The sequence below is a fragment of the Corythoichthys intestinalis genome, chromosome 2 (assembly GCF_030265065.1).
Source record: "Corythoichthys intestinalis isolate RoL2023-P3 chromosome 2, ASM3026506v1, whole genome shotgun sequence".
Classification (NCBI taxonomy): Eukaryota; Metazoa; Chordata; class Actinopteri; order Syngnathiformes; family Syngnathidae; genus Corythoichthys; species Corythoichthys intestinalis.
The window spans coordinates 67,497,106-67,524,078 of record NC_080396.1 but is presented as its reverse complement, the minus strand read 5'-3'; the positions used below and the strand labels follow the sequence as shown (position 1 = coordinate 67,524,078).

The window sequence follows — 26,973 nt, the reverse complement described above, 5'->3', positions numbered from 1 at the left end:
AAAAAAACCCTAATATCCCTCCAATTCGAAGGGGGTTGAGGACGGTGTGTGTCTGTGTGTGGGGAAAAAATGCACCAGCACATTCAGCAAGTGAAAAGGGGTAAATGTAAGCCTAAGCACTGTGAAAATAATTCACTTAATAATGGGTCAATTCATACAACCTATTCAATGACGTACCGCAAGCAAGATGTCTTTTTCGCTGATTAATATTCATGACGTTAGCAATTGTTGCTTGGCGGGTCAACGTCCCGTTTGTCCCTAATAGTAAATGCATGGAAATAGTGTACGAATGAGAGGTTTACTGAGCTAAACCTACCAATTATGTCCGAAAATGATGTCCGTGGTGCCAAATTCACTGGTAAAGATGTGGAAGAACATACAAATGTTTAGTTAAAGAGTGTCGAGAACTGAAAAAGAAGGGGAAAAAGAGCTTACCTGATCCAGAGGTAGCTTTTTTATCGACACCTTTGTTTATTGCCCTACGCCACTGACAATGACTCTTCTGTTTCAACAATCTATCCTTTACCACCATATACAGTCTTTCTTATATATTATATCCTCTGGTTGTCTTACATCTCTGACCGTTCTTTGGGGTAAATTACATTGCTATTTTTGTGCAGCGATCGTAAATGCTACTCAGTGACAGCCAACGAACACTTAATTTTTTCATGAAAAACAAATCTTAATTCTATAATTTATTTACAATTCCCCCTTACTAAAGTTGTTTTTTTACAACAGAAAAGGTAATAAAAGTGGCAGTCAGATACCATTTACATTTTTTTTAGGTCAATCATTGTCCAACAGAAGCAGCACGGCAAAACGCCACGCTAAGAAATTGGTAAAAATATCAAAATGGCTTACCTCTTCGTCCTCTGTAGGACCATGCCCCCCAACAAAATGTTTACTGCATATGAAAGTGAATGGCTTCACCTTGCTGAAGTAAAACTGGTCTTTTGACGTCCGCACAAGTGGATCCATTCTTCACATTTTTTTCCTCCTTTTTGGCTTCGGGAAACGTATGAAGAAAACATCCTTCATTTGTTGTAATGTCTAGAGTCGTTTCTACAAGTTCCATAGCAGCAGTGTTTACTCGGCATGTTCTGTTTTTCAAAGATTTCCGGCAGAAAACAAGCCGTAATAACATAGTTTGTATGCGAGGGTGTCTATGTTGACCCACTTCCTGGTTAGGATGGCGACGTACGGTCTAAAAAAAGCATTTATGCGGTACACTATTCAGTCTACATATGGAAAGACAAGACAAGACTGAAGTCATTAGACAATGCAAATAAGGTTGCTTAAAAGTTCGTGGGGACAATTTGAGCATCCTGAAAAGTTGGCAATGTTATGTCCCTACCGTCCCTACAGTATGCAAACCTACGTCCTTGGTTCCTAGCATTAATAGCGTTACTTAACTTTCATTCCCACCTAATCTAGAAATGTTCATGATGGTTAAATTTCAAATATGTATACATTTAAGTAGACAACATATCACATTTTTCTTTCTTGTAGACAAAGCGCTGATATAAATTGTGTCAATGACTTAAATATTCAAACAAATCAAACAACAAAATCAAATGAGGAGGAAGCAGACTGTAATGAATTTATTTTTCTCTATCAAACAGTTGTTCATAAATACAATCCAAATCCGATTTCAAAGCACAGAAGCAAGGAGACAAAGCTGTTAGATAAATGGGTTTATATGTGTGGTTTCTCTATTAAAAGAAATGAGACAACTTACTAACAATAACTCAAGTACTAACATGCTTCTACAAATCATAATACAAACGGACACTTAAGACACTGATTAGCATAATCGCTCATTAGCTTAGCGCTCCATGCTAAGTAGTAGCGTCTCATCTTGCCTGGCTCTGCCAGACTATTCTCCCTGTATTTTTCAAACACTGAGAGAAATAGTCTGGGAACCATCCCATTAACGGCCTTTCGAGCAGGTACAAAATCAGTCGACAAATCAGATTCGTTTATTTGCGTGACGTGTTCTTCACGAGCAACGTCACTGTTGCGCGTCGAAAGTCGTCTCTTCAACAACACAGATGGTGAACGGGAGAGCCGAGAATATGTTCCAATCCACGGTAAAATCAGTTTTAAATTACCAAAAACACATCGACACGAGTCATTGACAACAGTCTGTCTCGCGCTAGCCATGTCGAATAAACTCCGCTCTCTTCGTATGTTTACTTCCGCGTGCAAGTCCCTCGTCCTGCCCTCGCCATTTTACTAACGTCACGTCTGCCCGTCGCTGATTGGTCCACTCCGCTGTCTGTTTGCTGTGGCTTGCTCTGCCCTGGAAATTGTATCCGCGTGAATGGTGGCCAGACTCAATAGCTGGAACAGCGGTGAGTCTGGTGTACCAGGCAAGCGTCTCATCCACAAAGACTACAAACAATACAATTGGCTTCATCTACTCACCTCTGACGGAGGCAAACTTGATCTAACAATTCAAAACACAGCCTAACTCTCGACACTTCGTAATATTATTGATTCAGCAACCCAACCTGAGTATAGCAGTGAACTCTCTCTCTCTCTCTCTCTTGCCCTAATTACTGGCGCGCACAGCCTCACATTACACAAAAATACGGACCTAAACAGGACTGCTCATAGCTGCCGGCAAAAAACAATTATTAAATTCATATGCAACTAATTTATTAATCGATTCAATCGATTAGTTGTTGGAACATTAATCTTCAATGCGCCTTTCGAAATTGAATGTTTTTTCCTTGTATATCCTGCTGTTCCATATAATCTCAAGTGAGTCTCAAAGAGGGATACACTGCTATCGGCAAACCCGGAACAGGGTATGACGTCATGTGAATTACCCCCATTTAGAACCCCTCTCCAACTTGAACCCTTGCATAGACAGGGCCTGGGGGCAGCCGCCCACTCACCTCACACACCAGGCTCAGTCCCTGGGGTCAGCATGAGCCAACAATGTCTGGTTCACAGTGAGTGTGCTTGCAAATGTATGGTGGATGATTGACACCTTGTAAATCATGCCTTCTACTTCTGATTGGTTGTTTTTCTTTGGTTGTAATGGAATCTTCTGTGTGAAATTAGATTCACAAGATATTGGGCTAGGGCAGTGGTGGGCAAAATATTCCACAAAGGGGCTGCTGTGGTTGCGGGTTTCCATTGCAGTCCATCAAGAGGAAACCTTTTCACCAATCTGGTGTCTTGCAAGCGCAATCAGTTGATCGCTGTCAGTTGCTTCTTGTTTCAGCAGAAACCTCATTGGTTAAGCTGTCTGTTAAAGGATCAGTTGAAACAAAGACCAGGCCCGAGAGGGCCAGTTTGCTCACCCCTGGGCTAGAGATAGTTTAGTTGTTTTAAGGTTATATTTATCCTTAACTACTGCCAAGTCATAATGGCAAATATCATCCTCTTATTAGAAGAGTTGTGATTACTTTGACCCAGATATTTTAAAGTTGGAATTGCTGCAGATGCATACGGCAAACACATTCATGACAATTTTGTATTGAAATGACATAATCTTCCACAGTAATATGTGGTACTCTAAACAGCCTACTTTGTGGGGGGGGAAAAAAAAAAAAATTGAGACAAAAACACCCAAATCACAGTGTAGGAATCACAACACATTTAAATGCGTCGTCAACTTTTTGACGGTCAAAACTAATTGGACAAACTAACAATCATTCATCAGATATTTGTATTTTAATACTTAGTTGCTGATACTTTGCAGTCCATGACAGCTTGAATTTATGAACTCATGAAGATAGCCAGATGCTGGGTGTTACATTCTGTCACTAACAGTTGAAGTGACGTTTGATAAAATGACAGACCTCTTTTTCTCTCTTCTTTTTACGCATGTTAATATTTTTCAAGTCTTTATTTTCAAGTGTGCTTATACTACAGTGTGTAAGAAGTGAAAATGTGTTCGAGCACTGTGTGCTGCATTTCACTATACAAACAGTGCTTCGTCTTAACACAGGTGTCAGCAACGCGCCACTCCTAAGCCGCATGCGACTCTTTGTTCCCTCTGATGTGGCTCAGTTTTACAATAAAACACGAGTATTTGATTAAAACACCGTATTTCTTTGGACTATAAGTCACAGTTTTTTTTCATATTTTGGCTGAGGGTGCGACTTATACTCCGGAGCGACTTATGTGTGAAATTATGAACACATTATTATATCATTTCACATGTTATTTTGTTTTAGAGTGACACTGATGGTTTGGTAAACTTGTTAGCATGTTCTTTATACTATAGTTATCTGAATAACTCTTAATTGCTATCTTACATTAACATACCGGCCACGTTCGCATTTCGTTGTTCATGCATCAAGTAACATATTATACATTACACTTATTCAGCATGTTGTTCTTTATTGTATTTTTATTAGGGCTGCAGCTATCGAATATTTTAGTAATCGAGTAATCGACTGAAAATTCTATCGATTAATCGAGTAATCGGATAAAACAAATATATTTTTAGGTGAAGAGCAATTATAAATATACATGAGAAAACAAGACATTTCATCTAATCTTGAACCATTTTCAGTCAATCAATGTCTTTATTTTCGATGTATATTGTAGCTAGAATTAAAAAAAAAAGACTAATTCACTGCTTACACTCAAAAAACTTTTAGATCTTATTTAAAAATATATATATATTACCTAAAAATGCCGTTACGCTTGATAACACACATCACTTAAAAGTTAGGATTTTTTCCCACGTGTTTCAATTGAATTTCTCTTTGTGTCAAGCCATTTTTAAGTTCTAGTTAAGTTTTAAGTTAGTCTAAACTGTAAGTCCTGATAGGATTTTGAGTTTTTGCAGTGTTTAAAATAAACGTATGATACAGGCTGTACTGGAGCACATTAGGGACCAGTGCTACTTGGTGTTTTATCCAGCAATGACTACTGAGCTAAAATTGATAGTTAGCATGATTAAGTTTTTATTTTACACCCTCATCACTCCACAATGCTATGTTATGTTAAAGCCTGTATGTAAGACACGTTAGCCACGCATTGACAGTGGTCATAATTAATTGAAACCTAGTCCTCCGCAGGGCTAACTTTACGTGAGCTAGTAGCGACAGTAACGTTAATCTTATTTATTAGCGCTTAGCGCTCTTTATTAGCGCTTAGCGCTGTACTGCTTTAAGATGGCGGCTGTTTAATAACGCTGCCCAGACGCGGCCGAGTCTGTCATTGCGCATCTAGTTCAACATACATGTGATCTTTGAGACGCATCAGACGCTAGCTGTTACCAACTTAGCATTGTGCGGGCTAGTATTTGGCAACGTCGGCGTCGTTTGTGGCGGCTGTCAGCTGCAGTAAGTTTTTTTTTTTTCGTCTTCTTCCTGTCCGCACGTGACAGCGCGTTGTCCCGCATTAAAAGTAGTCCGAGCAAAACGTGATGCTTAGAGCTGTCAAAACAAACGATTACTCGAGGTGAATAAAATTACTCGGAGTTTTTAAACTCGAGTTACTCGAGTTGCTCGAGTACTCGTTTCAGCTCTAATTTTTATTTTAAATTGCCTTTCAAGATGACATATCTGTTCCATGTGTTGGATTTTATCAAGTAAATTTCCCCCCAAAATGCAACTTATACACCGGTGCGTTTTTTTTCCTCTTCGTTGGGCATTTTATGGCTGGTGCGACTTATACTCAGGTGCGACTTATAGTCTGAAAAATACGGTAGTAAAACTTGGAAAGTATGAGTATAAAATGTAGGGATGTCCTGATTGCATATTTTTGCACCAGACTCCGAGTCACCTGATCTTGAGAATCTGCCGAGTCCCAAACCGATACCGAAAGTGTTTTTTTTTTTTTTTTTTTTTTAATTTGCACAATAGTTCCAAACATGTTACAGTAGTGTAGTGTACTGTTTACACTGGGTTTTTGCGGGTCATTAAAAAGCATTAATAGTCATTAAATGGATATTGTGAAAATTCAGGAGTTAACAAGGGTTAAACTAAATATTGGAGGCATTAAAAATTAGGTAAACCTGACGTTTTTTTAACATAATTGAGTTGAGTTGTCTGATAATATCATTTAAAAACGATGTCTGTTTTTATTAAAGATTTTGGGCCAATATGCATGTTGCTTTCGAAGTGATTGTAGAAGCCTTCTGCTTTTGTATTAGGGCTGGTCACCGTTTAGCACAGCAGTTATGCTTACTGATACTTAGATGTCTCTAAACTAAGATGCTTGGGATTTGTTATGGGAGCATATCATTTGTATTCATGGTGCAAAAATGAAATGAACAATAACTGATTGAAAAATAATGTACTATAAACTCACTACATACTGTATGTCATTCACTGCACTGAAGCTAGGTGCCATTGTTGTTATTGTGAGCCAGAAGCACTGTGTGAGGGATAAGTGACATGGCAGTGCCTTATTTGCACTTGCAATTGATCCACATAACTTATGTTTGCACTATTTTGATTTGAACAATAAATATAGTGTTGCAATATAGGCACTTTTCCTATAACTTCAGTTGATGTTTTTCACAGACCGTTTATTTGCAAACCACAAAGTTGTTTCATTTAACATGTTTAAAGTATCCAGTGCGGCATCACAAGACAATTAGCTATAATATGTTAAGTGTGGTCCACGACCACATATATCGGTATTGTTTTGATATCAGTAGCGGATTTTTGGAGTTGGACCATATGAGGATATCTGTTAAAAAGTCATTACCGGGCAATTCTATTTACAATTTATGTGTGGGAAAAGACAGACAGAGGGATCTTCAGCCATTCTTCTTTGCAGAATCTCTCTAAATCCCAGACCCAGTGACGACCCATCTTCAGTTTTCGGGCAGAGGGCAACAGATTTTGATTTAAAATGTCCTTGTATTTCAAAGCATTCATAATGCCATGCACCCTAACAAGGTTCCCAGGGCCTTTGAAAGCGAAACAGCCCCACAGCATCACTGACCCACCCCCATACTTCACAGTGGGTATGAGGTGCTTTTCAGCATGCGCATCTTTCGTGGCACGCCAGACCCACTTAGAGTGTTTGTTGCCAAAAAGCTCAATCTTGGTCTCATCTGACCAAAGCACACAGTCCCAGGATTCAACTGGGACCGTGTGAAACTATCTGCAGTTGGGCATGGGCACTAAAGCGGAAGTTCTGGATTTTTGACATTACGCTTAATCTTCGAGTTACAGTGCCCTCCATAATTATTGGCACCCCTGGTTAAGGTGTGTTTTTTAGCTTCTAATGTTTTTTTTTTAATTCAAATAATTAGAGCTGTCCCGACTAGTCGACATGGTCGACGTCATCGATGACGTAAATCCGTCGACGAGCACAACATCCCGTCGACGGCTAATGAAGGGTTAAAAAAATATATGCGTGGAAAGTTCAGAATGTCGCACGCTTGGTATGCAAGCGGGGAAAGCGGCACAAAGCCAAAAAAGCGCACCAGAGTCCAAAACATTGACTTATTTTTAAAGAAACAAAGGAGGGTAGGTACACTGTTGTGTCCTGTCTCTTCAATGCCAAGCTTGGCTGCACGTCGGCCGTGAATGATAATGACAGGACATTTTAAGTCCGTCTAACTAACTAATGACATGTTTTATTGAAGTTGCTAAGCCTGTCGCGATATGCAATAAGTCCATTTATCGCATGGTAAATAAAAATGAGGGCGGTCATTTTCACGGTTGCGTTGTATCGCTGCGCGCGTGTGCGTACATTTGTGCATGCGTGCTGGTGGTTTTCTGTCATCAACACGCTGTAGTATTAAAGTTCAGACATACAAAATAAGAAAACACATCTATATAAAACACTGTATACAGTGGGGAGAACAAGTATTTGATATGTATCAAATACTTGTTCTCCCCACTGTACGTTAGCATTGCTACTTTGAGGTGAATGGGGAAAAAAGACGACCTACTTTAGCCGGCTATAAAACAGGCAGCCTTCTCCAAAACTTGCAGTTAAAAGGTGACACTTCAAACATGAAAAATCGCTGGTTAACAGCATTTGCAAAAGGAAAAAAAATCTATTACTGACAACAAATGCAATGACAAAAAGTGCTTTTTTGCGGAGTGTAAAGCTTAAATTAGCGGTTTAGCGAACGTACTTCCGGTGAACATTTCAAAATAAAAGCATGTAATGTTCGTCATATACGTAAATAACGATTTCTGGCGTTAATCCCACATAGTTCAGATTCTACACTAAGAATACCTTTAAAATGACACCCTTTATGAAAATTCTGATTGGCAATGAATAATTATTATAATACTATTATATATAGTACTACAGTATACTATAATATTAATGCTAGGTATTTTTTAAAGAATTGTTTTGAATCATTTTGGAAAGGTGAAGTCAGTGTTCTGAATCTGTTTACATTCCATTCTTTTGCACAAGTTAATTCTATCAGCATTTGAACTCATTGTTTATTTGTGATTTATAATTGTTATTTATCTGTTTATTTGTACTTTAATCAAAAATGTAAGTGTTCCAAAATGTTTTTGTGAATTGACAAGCGTTAAAAAAAAATTCATTGCTAAATTAGTAAAAAAAAAAAAAAATATATATTTTTTTTTAAATTATAAGATTAGTCGACTAATCGTAAAAATAGTCGGCTGACTAATCGGGAGAAAATTAGTCGTTTGGGACAGCCCTACAAATAATGTGGGACCTTCATGGAGAAAAAAAGAAAAATCCAACCTTCATTACAAGTGCATTTATTCAGTAGGGAAAAATTCCCACATAAAGAAATAATTATTTGACATCAAATAATGTGTGTCACAATTATTAGCACCCCTGGTGTTAATACTTTGTACAACCCCCACTTGCATGGCATCATGAATGCTTTGAAATACCAGGACATTTTAAATAAAAAAATCTGTTGCCCTCAGCCCGAAAGCTGAAAATGGGTCGTCATTGGGTCTGGGATATAGAGTAGAGATGTATCTGATCGAACGCCGATATGGGCAAAAAAATGCGCATCGGTATCGGATCGGCTGACAGAGAAAAATTCCGATCCAGACTTCCGATCCAGTTTTTTAAAAGTCCGGTCCGGACCGATTTACATAATCCATTCCAGTTTTTCCTTTGGTTTCCCTAAAATACGGTCCGCATTTTACGGCACACCTTCAACACACTACATTACCGTCTCACAATTTACCGAGAGACTTTATCGGTAAAAATGTCAGCTGTGTGGGAGCATTTCACCTTAAAGGACAACAAAGACGAAGAGGCAGAGTGCAACATATGCCACAATAAAATCAAGCGTGGTAAAGCTGTAAGAAGTTTTAATACAACCAACCTAATCATGCATTTACCGAAATACCACAGCAAACAATATAAGGAGTATGCTAAGAAAACCGAAGACAAAAAGAAAGGTCCTACGCAACTAACACTGGCAGAAACTTTTGCTATGCGTGACAAACCAAACTGGCACTCGACAGTCCCAAAGCCCAGGGAATAACAAGAGTCCTTGCCGAAGAATTCATTCTGGATGACGAGCCATTATCTCTCGTGAGTAAAGACGCACCATCCAACACTTAGAACCACGGTACAACATGCCCAGCCGTTATTACATCCTTGAGCGATTCAGCCGTGGAAGATTCGAGAACGATTTACAAACATCCAAATTCCGATTATTGAAATATGTCAAGTAAAGCGGAACTAATACACAGCGCGGTCTTCGGGACGCAATGAGAAACGGACCACATTGCGTCCCGAGAGTAAACATCATGCTTGTCATAGACCTGGGTAATGCCAATGCTCAACTCACGGCTTTAGCTCAACTCATGCCGCTAGATAAAAAACACAACAATACCTGACTGCTGCTGACAGCCGCTACAAACTACGTCAACATCGTTTTACTGTAGATAATAGATATCCCTCGTGAGGAAAAGCGGCATGGAAAATGAATGAATGAATGAATGAATGTATATAGAACTAGATGCAAGATGACCGACTCGACGGCGTTAGCAACATTGAAGTATTGAAAACTATATGCGTTAGTAAACAGCCGCCATCTTAAAGCAGAAGACTTCCCTAGTAGGCTGTTGTAGTGAACCTTCCAAGCTAACCTAATTAACTTTTTATCTAAAATACTCCTAAATCGGAAAATCTTGACTTGAATCTATCTTCAAAACAGTTTAAAAACTTTCACATGTTGAAAGAAGACAAGGAAAATTCTGGAATAACGGGAGCAATTTAACAACTTTAACAGTTGATTCGCAAAATTAAATTAATTGAATGTAGTTTAAAGCTCCTGATACAGAATGGGGACTTGAGTATTTTATTTACTGTTTTAAAATGTTAACTTGATACTGAAATAGTCGTTTATTTTTTATTTTTATTTATTTATTCATACAATTTTTGTAACTAATGCACAAAACATTAAATGCATCTAATAGCTTGGGGGGTTTGTGTTATTTTTTTTGTTTGTGTGTTTTGCTTTTTTAAGACAGTTTACAATATCATTTCCACGTTTTACTGACTGACTATGCCATTTCTGTTTGTTATTTATAATTTTTTGTGTTTGTCACTGAATAAACAGGTGAGTTTCTTGTTACCAACCATTGTGTGTTATTCAAACTCACCTAATTCAGCTGGCTAGTTGTTATCAAGAGTACTAAAACCCTTTTCAACATGAGTCTGACAACAGAGTAAGGAGGCTAAATAACTTTAAACTTTAATATATGCTCAGATAGGCCGGTATTAGTATTGGCCAGTATCGGATCAGAAGTGCAAAACAATATCGGTATCGGATCGGTAGTGCAAAAACCTGGATCGGGACATCCCTAATTTAGAGAGATTCTGGGAAGAGGAATGGCTGAAGATCCCTCTTTCTGTCTTTTCCCATCTTGTGAAATATTATAGGAGAAGATTAGATGCTGTTTTGTTGGCAAAAGGGGGTTGTACAAAGTATTAACACCAGGGGTGCTAATAATTGTGACACACATTATTTGATGTCAAATAATTATTTCTTTATGTGGGAATTTTCCCCCACTGAATAAATGCACTTGTATTGAAGGTTGGATTTTTAGGGCCCGAGCACTAGGCGTGCGAAGGCCCTATTGTAATGCAAAGGATTATTATTATTATTCTTCTTTTTTCATGGCAAATGAAAATGGCCAATTTGGAGGCCTGAACATGCACGAAAAGTCACCAAAATTTGCACATACGTGCAGATTCGCGTAAAATTTGATAATCTTGCGTCGTTTTGAAAAAATTTCAAAAAATTGCTCAGTGGCGCCCCCTTGACCCTTAAAATTTTCAAAAAGGCCTCTCCTCTCAGGTTTTCAACGTAGAGCAATGAAATTTGGGGAGTAGATACCTTATGCCTAACTGTTCAAAAAAGCCTCTTGCACCCATATTCCAAATCCGACAGGAAATCGGATATTTTGGATCAAATGTGAAATTTTTTCGGTTCACAGTTGGAGTTTACGTTTGGAGGCCTGAACATGCACGAAAACTCACCAAAATTTGCACATACATGCAACTTTGCGTAAATTTTGATAATCTACAAAAAAATTTAACAAAATCGCTCAGTGGCGCCCCCTTGAAATTTTCAAAAAGGCCTTTCCTATTAGGTTTTTTCAACGTAGAATGATGAAATTTGGCGAGTCGATACATTGTGCAAAACTGCTCCAAAAAGTCTCTTGCACCCATATTCCAAACCCAACAGGAAGCCGGAAATTTTGGATCAAATGTGAAATTTTATCGATTTACATTTGAGACCTTGTCGCTGAAGAAAATAGTTGGATCGTCTTCAAAATTGGTCAGACTATTCAGGAGACATATGAGATCTTAAGTTTTCAAAATGGTGAGTTTTCACTCAAGGGTCTGACCTGGGCGTGGTCCCAAAGTCGGCCAATTTTGGGCAAAATACCAAATTCAGAAAATGATTAAAAACTCCGTGATACAACGTTCAATCTTTTTCATTTCTAGCATGTATATGAGATATCCCAGCCTGAACACGACTGCATTGAAATATTACCCATTAGGCCTGGCGCCCCCTAGTGGGAACAGGAAATGGCCTTCTTTACGAGACAGGCTCCTCCTCCAAGGGAAAAAAATCTATTGACCTCAAACCTGTTTCAGGGGAGCCTCAAGACATGTGTTCAGGTCCCTGATGAAAAATATTGAGGTTTCGTTGAAGCGGAGAGGTCCAAACTGGAAGTGAAAATGACCGTCAACAATTTGTCTCGCCAAAAATTTTGAACAGTCATAACTCGGCAGATATGCAACATATCTGCGCCAAACTTTCCGTGTTTGTTGAGAGTCATACCCTGAAGGTTCTTGTAGGGGTCATTTGCATCACCTCTACAGTGCCAACTAGTGGCGACAGAAAGAAGTTTTAAAAAAGGCCTTTCCTATTGGGTTTTTTCAACATAGAGCAAGGAAATTTGGGGAGTAGATACCTTATGCAAAACTGCTCCAAAAAGTCTCTTGCACCCATATTCCAAATCCAACAGGAAATCGGGTATTTTGGATCGAATGTGAAATTTTCATGGGTTCACAGTAAGAGTTTACATTTGGAGGCTTGAATATGCATAAAAACTCACCAAAATTTGCACATACATGCGGCTTTGGATAACGTTCGATAATCTTGCAACGTTACGAAACAATTTAACAAAATGGCTCAGTGGCGCCCCCTTGAAATTTTCAAAAAGGCCTCTCCATTTAGGTTTTTCTAACATAGAGTGATGAAATTTGGAGAGTCAAAACTTTGTGCAAAACTGCTCCAAAAAGTCTCTTGCACACACATTCCAAATCCTACAGGAAATCGGGTAATTTGGATTGAATGTGAACTTTTTATCGATTTACAGTGTGCACATTTTACACCTTGGCACCTAGGGAATTAGTTTGATCATTCTCAAAATTGGTGAGACTGTTCATGAGGCATATGAAATCTTAAGTTATAAAAATGGTGTGTTTTCATTCACGGGCCTGACCTGGGCGGGGCGCCAAATTCTTCCATTTTTTCGCCAAAACACCGAATTCGGAAAATGACTGATAACTCCCTCATACAACGTTCAATCTATTTTAAATCTGGCATGTGTGTGAGGTATACCAGCCTGAGCAGGACTGAATTGAAAATTTACCATTTGTGCCTGGCGCCTCCTAGTGGGAACAGGAAATGCCCTTTTTTACGGGACACACTCCTCCTCTAAAGGGAAAAAATCAATCTACCTCAAACCTGCATAAGGGAAACCTTAAGACCTGTCTTCAGGTGCCTGATGAAAAATATTGAAGTTTCGTTGAAGCGGAGGGGTCCAAACAGGAAAGTGAAAATGACTGTCAACAATTTTTCTCTCCAAAAACTTTGAACAGTCATAACTCGGCAGATATACAAGATATCTGCGCCAAACTTCCCGTGCTTGTTGAGAGTCATACCCTGAAGGGCCTTGTAGGGGTCATTTGCATCAACCCTACAGCGCCAACTAGTGGCGATAGAAAGTCACTCGTTTTTCCAAAACATGTCCAGTTCTTTTCATGTTGGTCATTGTTGTTTCAAGACCTATTAAAATACTTTTTTACGGCCCATGTCCACGTGTCTCTGTCTGTTGCCGTGACGACCCTTTGTTCGGCATTTAAAGGAAATATTTTTTTTCAGAGACTCAGGGAGCTTATAGAGCCACAATAGTTGGCACACTTGGTCGAATTGGCCCAGTTAGAAGATTAATTTTGGTTTTGAATAAGGGCTTGGCTGCACAGCTCAGTAGTGGCTCCTTTTTTGTAGTACTCTCTCCAATAGGGGTTTTTATCTCTTGGGTGTGGGAATGTAAATAGGCGACTTTCGAGCATGTTAGGTTCTAATGAGATGATTAGAGAGGAGGATCTCCCACCGCCCTGACCTGCACACAGTCCGAGTTGCGTGACGTCCGAGTTGCGCTAGATTGCGAGGGCCCGTTCAGTCCTGCTTGCAGGCCTAGTTCTCTTTTTTTTCCCATTAAGGTCTCATATTATTTGAATTAAAAAAATATATATATTAGAAGCTAAAAAAACACATCTTAACCAGGGGTGCCAATAATTATGGAGGGCACTGTAGCTGGGGCTTAGTAAATTGGTGGAGTGGATTTCAACAAATTCAGTTTCGTTTGCAAGGAAAGGCAAGGCAAATTTATTTATATAGCACAATTCAACACAAGGCAATTCAAAGTGCTTTACATCACATGAAGACCATAAAAATCATATTTAAATCAACACAACGTAAAAACCAAGACAAAAGATCGCATTTAATCACAGAATAAAAATAAATAAATAAAAATAAAACAAAAACTACTACTACTGATAATAATTGAAATCAGCAATGGAGATGAGCACAAGAGGAATAGAAAGCAGATAGATTGAATTATATAGACAGTTATGGATATGCAGTGCTAAACAAAAGCGTTTTTAGCACTGATTTAAAGGAGCTAACAGTTTGAGCATACTTCAGACGTTCGGGTAACTTGTTCCAGAGGTGAGGGGCATAATAACTAAATGCTGCCTCACCCTGCTTGGTTCTTGTTCTTGGAACATGGAGAAGACCGGTTCCAGACGACCTTAGGGGTCTAGATGTCTCATAGGAATCTAACAAGTCAAGCATGTATTTTGGTCCAAGGCCATTAAGTGTTTTGTAGACGAGCAGTAGTATTTTATAGTCTATCCTTTGACTCACTGGAAGCCAGTGTAGCGATTTCAAAACCGGTGTAATGTGGTCCAGCTTCCTTGTATTTGTGAGGACTCTGGCTGCAGCATTCTGTACTAGCTGCAGCTTCCTGACTGATTTTTTATCAAGACCTGTAAATATACCGCTGCAGTAGTCCAATCTGCTGAAAATGAATGCATGCATAAGTTTTTCCATGTCTTGTTGAGTCAGAAGCCCCTTAATTCTGGTTATATTTTTTAGATGGTAATAAGCGGATTTAGTGACGGACTTTAGATGGCTATCAAATTTTAGGTCTGAGTCAATAATTACGCCAAGGTTTCTGACTTGATTTGTAGCTGTAAGTGACATTGTGCTAAGTTGGCTGCTTATCTTTGACCTTTCCTTTTTTGGCCCAAAAATGATCACCTCTGTCTTCTCCACATTTAACTGGAGAAAATTCTGGCACATCCATTCATTGATTTGATGAATGCATTTACTCAGGGAGACTAAGGGACTATAATCATGTGGGGACACAGAAATGTACAGTTTTGTGTCATCTGCATAGGCGTGATATGAGATGTCATACTGTTCCATTATCTGAGCTAACGGAAGCATATAGATGTTAAATAAGAGTGGTCCAAGAATTGACCCTTGAGGGACTCCACACGTGAATTTGGTTCGTTCTGACAGATAGTTTCCGATTGACACAAAGAAATCCCTATCATGTAAATAGGATGTGAACCACTGAAGAATAGTTTCAGTAAGCCCTACCCACTGTTCCAATCTGCTGAGTAGTATGTTGTGATCAACCGTGTCAAATGCGGCGCTGAGATCCAATAGTAGCAGAACAGATGATTTGCCTGCATCGGTATTCCGACGAATATCATTTAGGACTTTGATAAGCACGGTCTCGGTGCTGTGTTGGGGCCGAATTCCAGACTGAAATGAGTTAAAAAGATTGTTTTGCATCATAAAAGTCTGGATCTGTTCAAACAAGTTTGCAAGTTATTTGTTAGTTTCAGGGCTCTGGAGTGGCTAAGCTAGCGCAAGTCAATGGCACCATTATAGCAAGCCAATAAAAAACAACATATGCACACCTGAAAATCATCGATGACCCATGCAATCAATAGTGTTGGCTATGGTTATTAAAACATACCATTGCATGTCAGTAATTGCAGTATGAACAGCAACATTTGTAATCCAGAAGCTCTGAAGAGGAGGAGGGCGGAGTGATACCACATCGTTTTTTTTTTTTCACCGCTGATTTTTTTATGTCGTAGCCAGCAGCAAGTGACAAGTTGATATTTTTGTTCTTTCCTTATAGGGGATTTGTGGAAACTCTTTTGCCTGTTTCTTCTGTCTGTTTCCACAGCCTCTGAATGATAATTTCGCCATGTTGCCGGCCGTCAGTTAACTCGAGGAAGGTGGGAAGTCAGTTTCCAACCTCTGATCTGGAAAAATATCATTAGTACGCCTCCACTATTTGATCGTTTCTGAGAAGTCAGGTTTGCAGGAGGTCAAAATGTCTTTTGTAGGCCAAAATTAAAACTTGTGGCGATCAGCCATCTTTGCTGTTTACATTCACTTTAAGATTGCAACTGGTACCCTCCTAGCGGAATAAGTTCGACTTCCCACCTTCCTTGAATGCAGCGTGAGAACGAGTGACCAGAACACTCCTCTTTATTGGGGTGGTATTACGCATCTAAAAAAATAGTCCTGCCGAAAGAAATGAATTACGGCAGTTTGGTGTGCCATTGTTTTGGCAGCATCGGTGTTTTGAAACAATGATCTGTGTTTTGGATTTATTTGACTATGTTGGATCAGTTCGTAGATTTGTATCGTTTATTTATTGGCATGCCATAATTTGCCGACAACACCGCTTCCATTTTGTTTCAATGAGTTTAAGAAGCCCAATAACGCAAGAGCAGCAATGTCTTTTGTCAGACTTTTCCTGTGTGTCCCCTAAATACCGGTCCCTAAAAATGGGGACACGAATCATTTTTGTTGGCTAAAATCTTTTGTTTTGTATAGGTACCAATACTCGTGCAACGATGCAACACAACATTTTCAACGTCTTGATCTTGTCTCACTCTCTAACTGGCCTGCGTGGCTTACTCAGGATTTTCTGTCCAGAAAAGCACTTCAATTACATTGTGATATTTAAGGAAAAACACCAAAATTAAATGGATTTAACTTTTGAGTTCTAAAAATCGCCCAGTCTTACTTGGTCACGGTCTTGGCATTTCTCCGTTTTGGTTCTTGTCATAGTCTTGTCTTGGTTTTGATTAGTGTGATCTTGACCACAACACTAGTGGCCTCGCTAGTGATGCAAAACTAATGCAACACCCCAACTGACACAGCAGTAGTGCTGTAGTCAGGCTACTTATAAACCAATCACAATATACACAAACATAATATTCAAGGGGATAAATTCTTCTCTTTTTCTGAAAAAAAAAAAGTCATTTAAGCATTTCCATTGGAACATTCTTTTTTAAAGGGGAAGTTAAAAAAATTGACATTAGGCCTAATTTTCGAGGTATCGGGGGTATAATTATTAATTCGATGGAGCTGGTTTCAACAAAGTCCGTGCAGTTTGTTAGTTATTTGTTCATTGTAGGGCTCCAGAGTGGCTAAGCTAGCACAAGTCTGTGGTGCTTGCTAGCATGCCAATAAAAAACGACATTAACAGATCTAACTGTTCAAACGAAGCCATGTCAGAGTACAGTGCGTTAGGGTGATTCATTTTGGGGATGAGGAGTTCCCTTCGTTCCTACCAAAAAATAATTAGTGGTGAAAAAACGATGTGATATCACTCCACTCTGCTTGCCTAGACAGGGTGTTCCCTGCAAAGCTATTGGATTACAAAAGTTGTTGTTCATACTACAATTATTGACTTGCAATGGTAAGTTTTAATTGATTTATCCTGCAATCATAGCCAACACTATTGATTGCATGGCTCATCAGTGATGGTCATGTGTGCATATATTGATTTTTATTGGCATGCTAGCAAACACCATTGACTTGCACTAGCTTAGCCAATCCGGAGCCCTGCAACTAACAAACTGCACGGGATTTGTTGAAACTAACTCTACCAACTAATTAAACCTGTGCTGACTCGAAAATTTTGTCAAAAATTCGGAGCTTCCCCTTTAATCGTGTGCATCTGTATGCGTGCACCACACCCCCTCAAAGAGGCCATGTAGGAACACTGCACTAATACAATTCCATCGCAACTCTATTAACTAGGCCTGAACGATATTTGAAAAAACTATTGCTGCGATTTTTTTGGGGTTTGCGATATTATATTGCGATATTAAAAAAAAAAAAAATTTTTTTTTAAAGAAATTTTCACTAGATGACTTGAATAGCTGTTTGGTAAGACTTTGGATGACTCATAATGAGTGTGTGTATATATATGTGTGTGTGTGTGTGTGTGTGTGTGTGTGTATATGTGTGTGTGTATATATATGTGTGTGTATATATATTTATATATACATATATTAATAAATGGTTTTAAGCACTTCAAATGTAATAATTATGATCAGTTTTAAACATAACTGTCCAACCAAATCATTTTTTAACAAGAATAAAGTACTGTAGTAGAAAAATGCTTGGCTTTATTAATTACTTCTGTTTATCTACCTTAGCTGTGACTCTTGGTGGACATGTAGAAATTACAAACTCATGATCACTTCTGGCATTTAATCTATATGTCTCAAACGTCTCCACGCACACACACATTCATTCCAAAGCGGCTTCCTTGCAGAAACTGTTTAACAAGTTAAGCGATGATTGACAGCTGCTGCGCTGTGATGTCCGCTTCTTTGGCAAGATCAAAGATACCAGCATCGTTAACTTTAATAAGCAAGTGCTGCAGTGACTGCTAGGTTCAAAGAGCTGGGAGAGGGAGGGTGTGAGGCTCTACCAGAGCAGAAAGCAGGGTGTATGTTGATTAAAAAAATAAAAACTATCGCACGTCCTTGCGATGGTACTATCGCGCACGCACACATCGCGATGGCGATGTTTAAACGATATATCGTTCAGGCTTACTATTAACTACAGTAGGTGTGTTATCTTCATGTGTGCACCGCACTACCTCTAAGAGGTGAAGACTGGCACAGCTGGACTAAGATAATACAAGGCTCACAACATGGGGCGGCATGGCTCAGTGGTAGAGTAGTTGTCCCCCAACCCTGAAGTTGTGGGTTCAATTCTCCGCCCTGATGAACTTGTCTAAGTGTCCTTGAGCAAGACACTGAACCCCACGTTGCTCCTGGTGCTGCGTCACCAGTAGGTGGATGGCGAGATAGTGTAAAGCTTTGAGCGCCTTGAAAGGTGGAAAAGCGCTATATAACACCATTTACCAACAAGGGGAGCACAGGTGGATGTTAACACCATATTAATCAGGCGACACAGTGACTCGATATTAGAATTCATTGCCAGTGCTTTCAATTATTGATTTAAAAATATATATATATCAGTTCTTTGTTGCAGCTGTATTTCAGTCAAATACTGCTCAAAAACATGAGACAATTTTCTCATACATGGCATAAGTTTCACCCAAATATAACACTTTGCTGGTGAACACCATGTCATTATACAATTATGGCTTTCCCTTGTTAGGATATAGAATTTACAGAATAAAGTTAATCATTGCTTTTACATTACAGGATAGTGTTAAAATCTATTAAATTGTTGTGAATTTGCTCGTAATGCGAGATGTACATTTACCAATTGCAGAAGTGTGGAAATCATAATCTTGCATTTCCTGTATATATGGTAGATAATGGACAAAGGGTTCAAAGATTCAAAACAGGGGCATGGGACAATGTTGCTATTGTCACGAAGGGCAGGCAATGTGGGATGCTTGCATTTAATTGGCTAAAATAACACTGGCATTGTTAAAATGTCTGCCCACAATAAGGGTGGCCACTTCCTGGAAATAGTGGCTTTTACTGGCATTTTTCTCCACTGTACTGTTTTTATTTATTTATTTTTTTAATGATCAAACTAGATTCTTTATACATCTATACAACCCCTTGCAAAAAGTATGGAATCACCAGTCTCGGACTAGCACTCAGCAAATTGATGAAAAATACCAAGTGCATGCCTCAGAGACTGCAAGCTGTCATAAAAGCCAGAGGTGGTGATACTAAATACTAGAGATGTGTTTGGATTGGTATTTCTTTGTTGTTTCTCATGATTCCATATTTTTTTTTCCTCAGAAAGGAGTGATTTCATATATATATATATTTCCCTGCTCTTGCTCTATAAAAGTAACATTTACTGACCACCGTAATGTTTTTATTCATTTCCTTTAGTGTTTCTGAATGCTAAAGAGTTGCACTTTTGAAGTAATTCATTATTTTTTTCAAGCTTTTTATGAGTTTGTGCTACATAATAAAATGTCTGAGTGCTCGTCAGAGAATGGTGAATCCATACTTTTTGCTAGGGGTTGTATAGACATATACATCTGTACACACATGTATATAGACGTACAGTATTCATCTATACATCTGTATAAGCATGTGCATGCCACATTTCTTTAGAATTTATATATGTGTAAACAGTAGACGTGTACTGCATATCTGAAACGCTTCAAACTCTATAGACTGTTTTCAAAATCTCATACCCATAATGTGAGTGTCCTGTGTCCCAATATACTGCTTCTGTGTTGATAAATATATATTTTTTTGGACAGCATTGATTCCTTCCTGTGGATGTCAGTGTGGAACCAATGGAGAATATTGTGGCCTCAGGTAAACAAGTTTTAAACTGTATTCAGTGCACAGACCGTTCCAAATTTGAATGAGATCATTAACCTCTGTTTATGGGTGTTTTATTTCTGTAGAGAAGCAACAGAGTAAATCAGAAACTTCGAATGATAAACCGGGATTGTCCCAGATTAGAAAGTCCTGGGGTTTCAGGCGATCAACTATAGCTCAACGCGAGTTCTTGGAAGAAGTTGGAGACTTAAACCTCAGCCCCCCACCTCTTCGGAGAGTCAGAGGCCGTCGTCAAACATGCACAACACTAGCCTCGAAAGACGACATCGATGCCCAATCTCAGGAAACTTGTACTACTATAGAAGCTCTTGAGTGGTCTGCCCCATCCTCCCCTATAACTGAAGAGACAAAGCCACCTTTAGCATCTGCAGGAGGGTGTCTTGATCTAAACATGTGGCAGGATGTTGGGTCTGCTTTTCACACAGCTTTCACGCTTCTTGGTGGGGATGAGGATTTGTCAACGGAAATGTGTCAAGCTTTGGCAGTTCCTGATAATTTGGGACTTGACGACGCCACAGAGGTCCCTCTTCCACATACTACAGATGACACAAAAGTGTCGGAACCCTTAAGGCCTGCTTTGGATGTTTGTGTTACTGCTGAAACAGAGGCGAAAATGGATGTAGAGGATGTAGTTATTATCTCAAGTACAGAAGAGGATTGTGATGATATGTCTTTGATGCAAATCAAAGCGAAGTTGAATTCTAAAGCCAAGCAGGGCGGCAAGGGTGGAAGAGGAAAGGCTAAAGGCAGAGGGAGAGGTAGAGGTAGGGGTAAAGGGAAAGGAAGGGGCAGAGGAAGGGCTAAGGCAGTGGAGGTTGAGACCATCATGACGGATTATAATGATAGTGATGTGATACTTGTTAACACATCAGATACAGACACTGATCCTACATTGCGTTCTGTTCAACAGACGAGCTCAGACTTTATTATTGCAGACACAGAAGTAGATCAGAATATTGACCCAACTCTAGGGCAGTATGATGATGCAGATGAGGACGAGGGCAAGCAAGGGAATAGCGCCATTATGAATATAATGGAAAATTCAGGTTCATCACACTCCAAGGCTCATGACCTGAATGCTATGTGCAGCATCTGCCAGCAAAAATACAACAATAGGTAACTTTTGGTTAAAATCTCTACTGGGCAGAGTTGCTGCTTTTTCACCAAATTTAACTTATGATGTGTCGTTTGGTTCCCTCTCTAGGTTTGTGGTCTCCTGCCACAGTTGCCAGGAATATTTTCATGGCGACTGTGTTGGTGTCAGTGAGGCAGAAGGCTGTAAAGAGTACACCTGCTATCCTTGCACTGCAAAGCAGATGAGCCAACTCCAATCTGAGTGTAACTCCCAGGCAGAGCCAGAAATTTCTCCTGTGAGCTTGTCCCTCAGTCTTTCTGGTGAACAACCGAAAGATAAACCGGAGTTGGATTTCCTGAAGGTTAGGATTTTATTTAGATCGTGGTTCGTCCGCTTCCCTAATCCCAATTATCGTTTTTCCTGTCGCTACATACGATGGCAGTATCCTAATTCCTCAAAAACTTTGAATTTGTATCTTAGACAAGTCATGTAATCGTTGTGATGTTTGAAACTGACGGATTAAGTTCTGGTTTTAAATTGCAAATCTGATTGCAGAATACTGCAGAGTTGAAGGCGAATGACATAGAGGAGGTTCCGACAATAGAGTCAGAGTCTGTACCTGACATTGAAGGGGAAATGGTGACAGATTGTTCCGGTCCTCTGTGTATTGGACCAGGATGTTCCAAGCCAGCATTACAGGACTCTGTTTATTGTGGCACTGATTGCATTATTCAGCACGCTGCTGTCACTATGAAGTCCCTCTCTGACCCAAGGGTACAAAATCATAGAAGTCAAGTTCAGAGAAAAGCCACACCTACTGCAAAGGTAATGAAGTCATTTTAAACATAATGATCTGAAAATGTGGTGTCTAATCAAGTGCTAATCAAGATAAATATTTGATAAGTTAAAACATCTTCTTCTCAGGGTCAAAGCTCTAGTAGGGCGTCGGCGAAGTTAGCAGCAAAAGCTGCAGAATCGTTCAAAGAAGAGGAACTGATGGAAACTGCTGGGGCACAGACAGAAGCTACAGCTACTGTAGCCCGTGACCCCACTGTCACAGAAGTTCAGGCCACTCCGCAACCATCACCTAAGTTTTACACAGCGTGTATGTACCATTCACTACTCATCCTTTTCGAACTCATGCCCCCTTTGGCTTTAGGTTTCCTTCCTTTTTACACAAGTAACACAATCATGCACACAAATAATACATACATCTATTTGGAATCACGAATACATGATGGGGGTTCGGCACTAGGTAAGTATATTGCAGTTATTTGTCAATTCTATAGTCCATGGTAACAATCTTAATTTTTTTTGACGGATACGTTTGCATTTGAGAAGAAATTAATACAAACCAGTCTTGTGTAACTGGAAAAGGAAAAAGTCATAACACTCATACAGATAAGTGATTGATCGGCCCTCTAAAAGATTCCCTTAAGCTTGAAGGTTTTCGCAGAACAAACATGCACTCAAAACATTTAAATACAAGCAATTCATCTTTTAATGTAGGTACCACATGAAGACTACGTGTGTTAAATTTTTTTTTTCTTTTCCATGGTCATCCCAGGCCAAAGAAAAAAAGGACTTAATTTTAGCCACAGCAAACTGTCACCAAACATCAAGGTGATGGTTTGACATGTAATCACCATCAGAGAGGAATATTTAGCTGTTATCCAAAATTTTGTTTTGATACTTTGTTTTTGTCCCCACTGGGACTACTACTTCAGGCTAAACCTAAAAGGGGTTTTATCCCTAAAATTAGAGGCAGTGCAAGTAAGGGCACTTTTACATTAGACCAAGAGGACCAGGGTTCGGCTGGAGAGCTGCATCGCAACTACACTTGCAAATGACTTGTTTAAAAGGTTCGGCATTCACACAGTGCCAACCGAACTGCCCCTACCCCATCCCTGCCGGAAAAAGGGAAAACATAACTGAAAAATGGAACCTCTTGTGCAAGTATTTGTTTCCTTTAACACTGTAATGACAAGGAAGTCGCCAGCTTCGTCAGGTTTTTAATCTTTAATTTGGAACTTGTGCAACAAAACACGGCTGCTGTTCGCCGTCGGCAACACATCCAACAGTGGGGCATGACAACGTGAAAGTATCCCGCACCACTCTTCCGCTACCCTCTCACTCTCACACGGTGCATTCAGGAACAGCATGCAAAACACAACCGCCACATTAAGGGGGATTTATGCTTCTGCGTAGCGGTGACGGCGGACTTACGCCGTCAGTGCAGACCCGATTTACGACCCTCCGCCGTAGCCTGACATGCATCTCCACAAAATCATGACTACGCATCATGTCACCGCACTGTGATTGGTCCACTCAGAACGTTGTTTCCGGTTCAACATGAAATCATGGCCATTTACAAACATACTTGCGCTACACACAAAATTTGGACAAAGCCAACGAGAGTGTCATCGAAGAGGTCCGCAAGTAAGACCACCAAGCATTTCGTGGAAGGATATCGCTGAAAATACTGGGCTGGAGGTCAGCGAATGCATAAAAAATGGAAGAACCTCCGAGACAAGTATTTGCGTGTTCGGAAGCGAATGGCCACACGAAGCGGTGACCCTGCCGGCCAGAAATTGCCAGCTTTTTATCACTTTATATCTTATTTTTGGTTGGTGCACTTTACCATTTATTTTGTACATACTGTATGTTTGCTGGGACTTACATTTACACTTCAAGTATATGAAGAATAAAGCACAGGTTTGGTGTCCAAAGATTTGTTTTGATGTTTAATTTTCGACAACAGACAGTTTACACGGCAAAAAATCGGGCTTGGAGGGCTGTCCACAATGCTTTGCAGACCTCGGACAAAACGCTGGACGCAGTGCTCGACACCAGTTTGAAGCTAGCCGCCACAGCTTGCTGGCTTCCAAACGAGGCTAGAATTCGTAATGGGACTGCCAGTCTCTGTGCGGCATCAACAGGCATGCTGTGCGTTTTCTGGTGCAATAGCAAAGGCTGTATATGGCGAAGTAGGTCATCAAACTGGTCTGTTAACATGCAAAAGTGCATTTCCGCATCGAGACACAGTGGGCAAACCAGTGTTGTAAATTCACCAGTTCTCAACTTCGACTGGTTTAGTGGTCGGACAGACCACCCCCACAACAGTCTTCTGCGTCGCCTACGCCTCAACATCTGTATGACCAACATTTGTTGTTCAATGTAAATGAGCTGAAGATCCACAATGAAACGTTCCATAACCGTTGCCATTGTTGTCTAACCGGAAGAAAACTAAAGGAATCCAACAAGAGTCCCCCAAAACAGTACAGACACAACACCACACCCCTCTGGTGGCTTGGCGATGAATTACAGAGCGACGCGTTCCCTTGATGCAGAACTTCGAATGCTCGTTGACGACGTAGGGTCTACGCCGTTGCGGTGAGCTATGCAGTCACCGCAACGCAGAAGCATGAATTAGGCTTTAAAACACAGTTCTGTGTATCAAATGCAACTGCTGAGGGCAGCCCAATAACATTTGGCCATGGTTAGTCATCTGTCCTCTTGCCATTGTTGATTTTGTACTTCTGCTTCCAAGGATGCGTTGCGTGTAGCGTCACAGCTTGGAGCATCACAGCTCCACGCTGTGATGCTGCACGTAAAGTAGCAAAAGCGCACGCTTCTCCGCTTGCATTCACAAGGGAAGCAGGGTGGGCTTAAAGCGGACCAGAGTTCGTTTGTTTGATCCGAAATAGATTGTTTGGATGTGAGATCACATTTACAAAACGAAGAAGACTATCTTTGAAAAAACTGATCCGTTTGAAAAGAACCAAACAGTGCTAGTGTGAAAGCGCCCTAAGTCTCATTTACACTCTCACATATTTTGATGAAAAAATATTGTTCTTTATTTATTATTGTTTAAAAAAATTTCACTCTTTCACACTCAAATACAAGCATAACCTAGGGGGAATTCTAAACAAGGGCGGCAGACAAACAAGCTAGCAAATGCACAAAATTCGAGAGTACAAGGTGTCGAATGGCACCCGGCAAGTTAATACCTCGGCACCCTTCCTTGGATCGCATGGGCTTACATACAGTATTGATGCCTGCAGCCTGAATTGGCTGCAGTTACGACGTCGGCAAAGCTCCCACAACCGGCTCTATCACGATTTGACCAACATCGTGACAGCTGATGCCAACCAAAAATGACTTAAACTCTGGGTTATAAAATTGTGCCAGGAGACCTCCCCGCACAGAGAGCGCCAATGGGCAACATGGGACAAGTCTGTGAAAGTGTCCAACCCGCATCATTCCTGGCATGCGGGAAAGCAATGACGCGATTAAATCCTGCTTCACCTTACACAGAATTTACCGGTATATGTTTGTGAAAGAGGCTTTAGCTAGTCACTTTACATTGCTCCTGAGTATTCTACTTTTACACCTAAAATTTCAGGATCCTGTTCTCTGTGCTCTAAGTAAAATTTTTGTCTGGGGCCTTGCTTTGACAAAGCACACGTACTGATTCAATGAGTCGTAAAATTTGTAAAATCAATTGCAATTACTAGTTTAGAATTCTTCTGTTTGATAACTGATCACAAATGGTAAATGAATTGCAGTTATGCAGCACATTATCGTCACCATCAGGAAGCACAAAACTCTCTTCTACAGAGCCACACATTGACCCTTTTACATACACATCAGTGATCATGGAGGTCTTCTTTTTTGTCCTTTACAGCTTTAAAGAAAAAAGTTAAACAAACCAACAATTTCACAGGTGTACTATGCTATAATTGCATTTTCCCTGTGCACGTAAGCACAAAATGCGGTTACATTTGAATTACCACTCTTACAAAATAACGTGCTACGTTCACACCACACGGTCTGATGGCCAATTTGGAATTTTTTATTTCAGATTTTGTGTGTGTAGCTGTTCAAATCGCAAAAACAAATACAATTTGTAGGTGAACGGAACTCATCCATGTTGTGACACGCATGCACACCTTCATGTGTCACAGTGTTTACGGAAGTAAATATGATCACTCCCGGAGGTCTGCACTGTCACACTTTTGTGGCTATTTTTAGGATTGTATGCCAACATTTTCTTAACCTGATAGCTTCACTTGTGGTAGGAGGAGGTAAACGCATTTGCCTTTACTTGTTTGCGTCTGTTGGTTTTGTCGCAGTCACTGCACAGACGTTTATAAGGTATCCAATTTATATCAACATATGATAGAGCCAAGGTCATATTTGAAATCAGAATTTGACTGTTCACATAGGATGAAAAAAAAAAATCATACATAGCACATAAGGGCAGAAGTGGGTACTAACACGTTACATTTACTCTGTTACATTTACTTGAGTAAATTTTTTAGAAAAATGTCATTCTAAGAGTACGTTTTAGCCATTAGCCAAGCCATACTTTTTTGATTTGTAAAGAGGAAACGCTATTCATACTTACTACTTACTACTTTGAGCTACACTATTCGTTACATTTTTCGACTTTATTCTACATATTAGATTTCACATCTTTTGTTTTTTTTTTTTGGCAGATATGCCAACAGTGCCTCTGC

General features: G+C 39.8%; 1 protein-coding gene across 2 annotated transcripts in view; it reads left to right on the top strand.

Annotated features, from left to right (window-relative positions):
- The window catches only part of LOC130909820 (uncharacterized), an 82,248-nt gene that overhangs the window by 15,921 nt on the left and 39,354 nt on the right, over positions 1-26,973 (top strand). For both annotated transcript variants that reach the window (XM_057826698.1, XM_057826709.1), the window contains exons 2-6: positions 20,292-20,349; positions 20,442-21,492; positions 21,581-21,812; positions 22,007-22,276; positions 22,376-22,556. In XM_057826698.1, coding sequence (XP_057682681.1) covers positions 20,328-20,349; positions 20,442-21,492; positions 21,581-21,812; positions 22,007-22,276; positions 22,376-22,556 — 1,756 coding nt within the window. In that variant the 5' untranslated portion in view covers positions 20,292-20,327. The remainder of the gene's footprint in view (positions 1-20,291; positions 20,350-20,441; positions 21,493-21,580; positions 21,813-22,006; positions 22,277-22,375; positions 22,557-26,973) is intronic.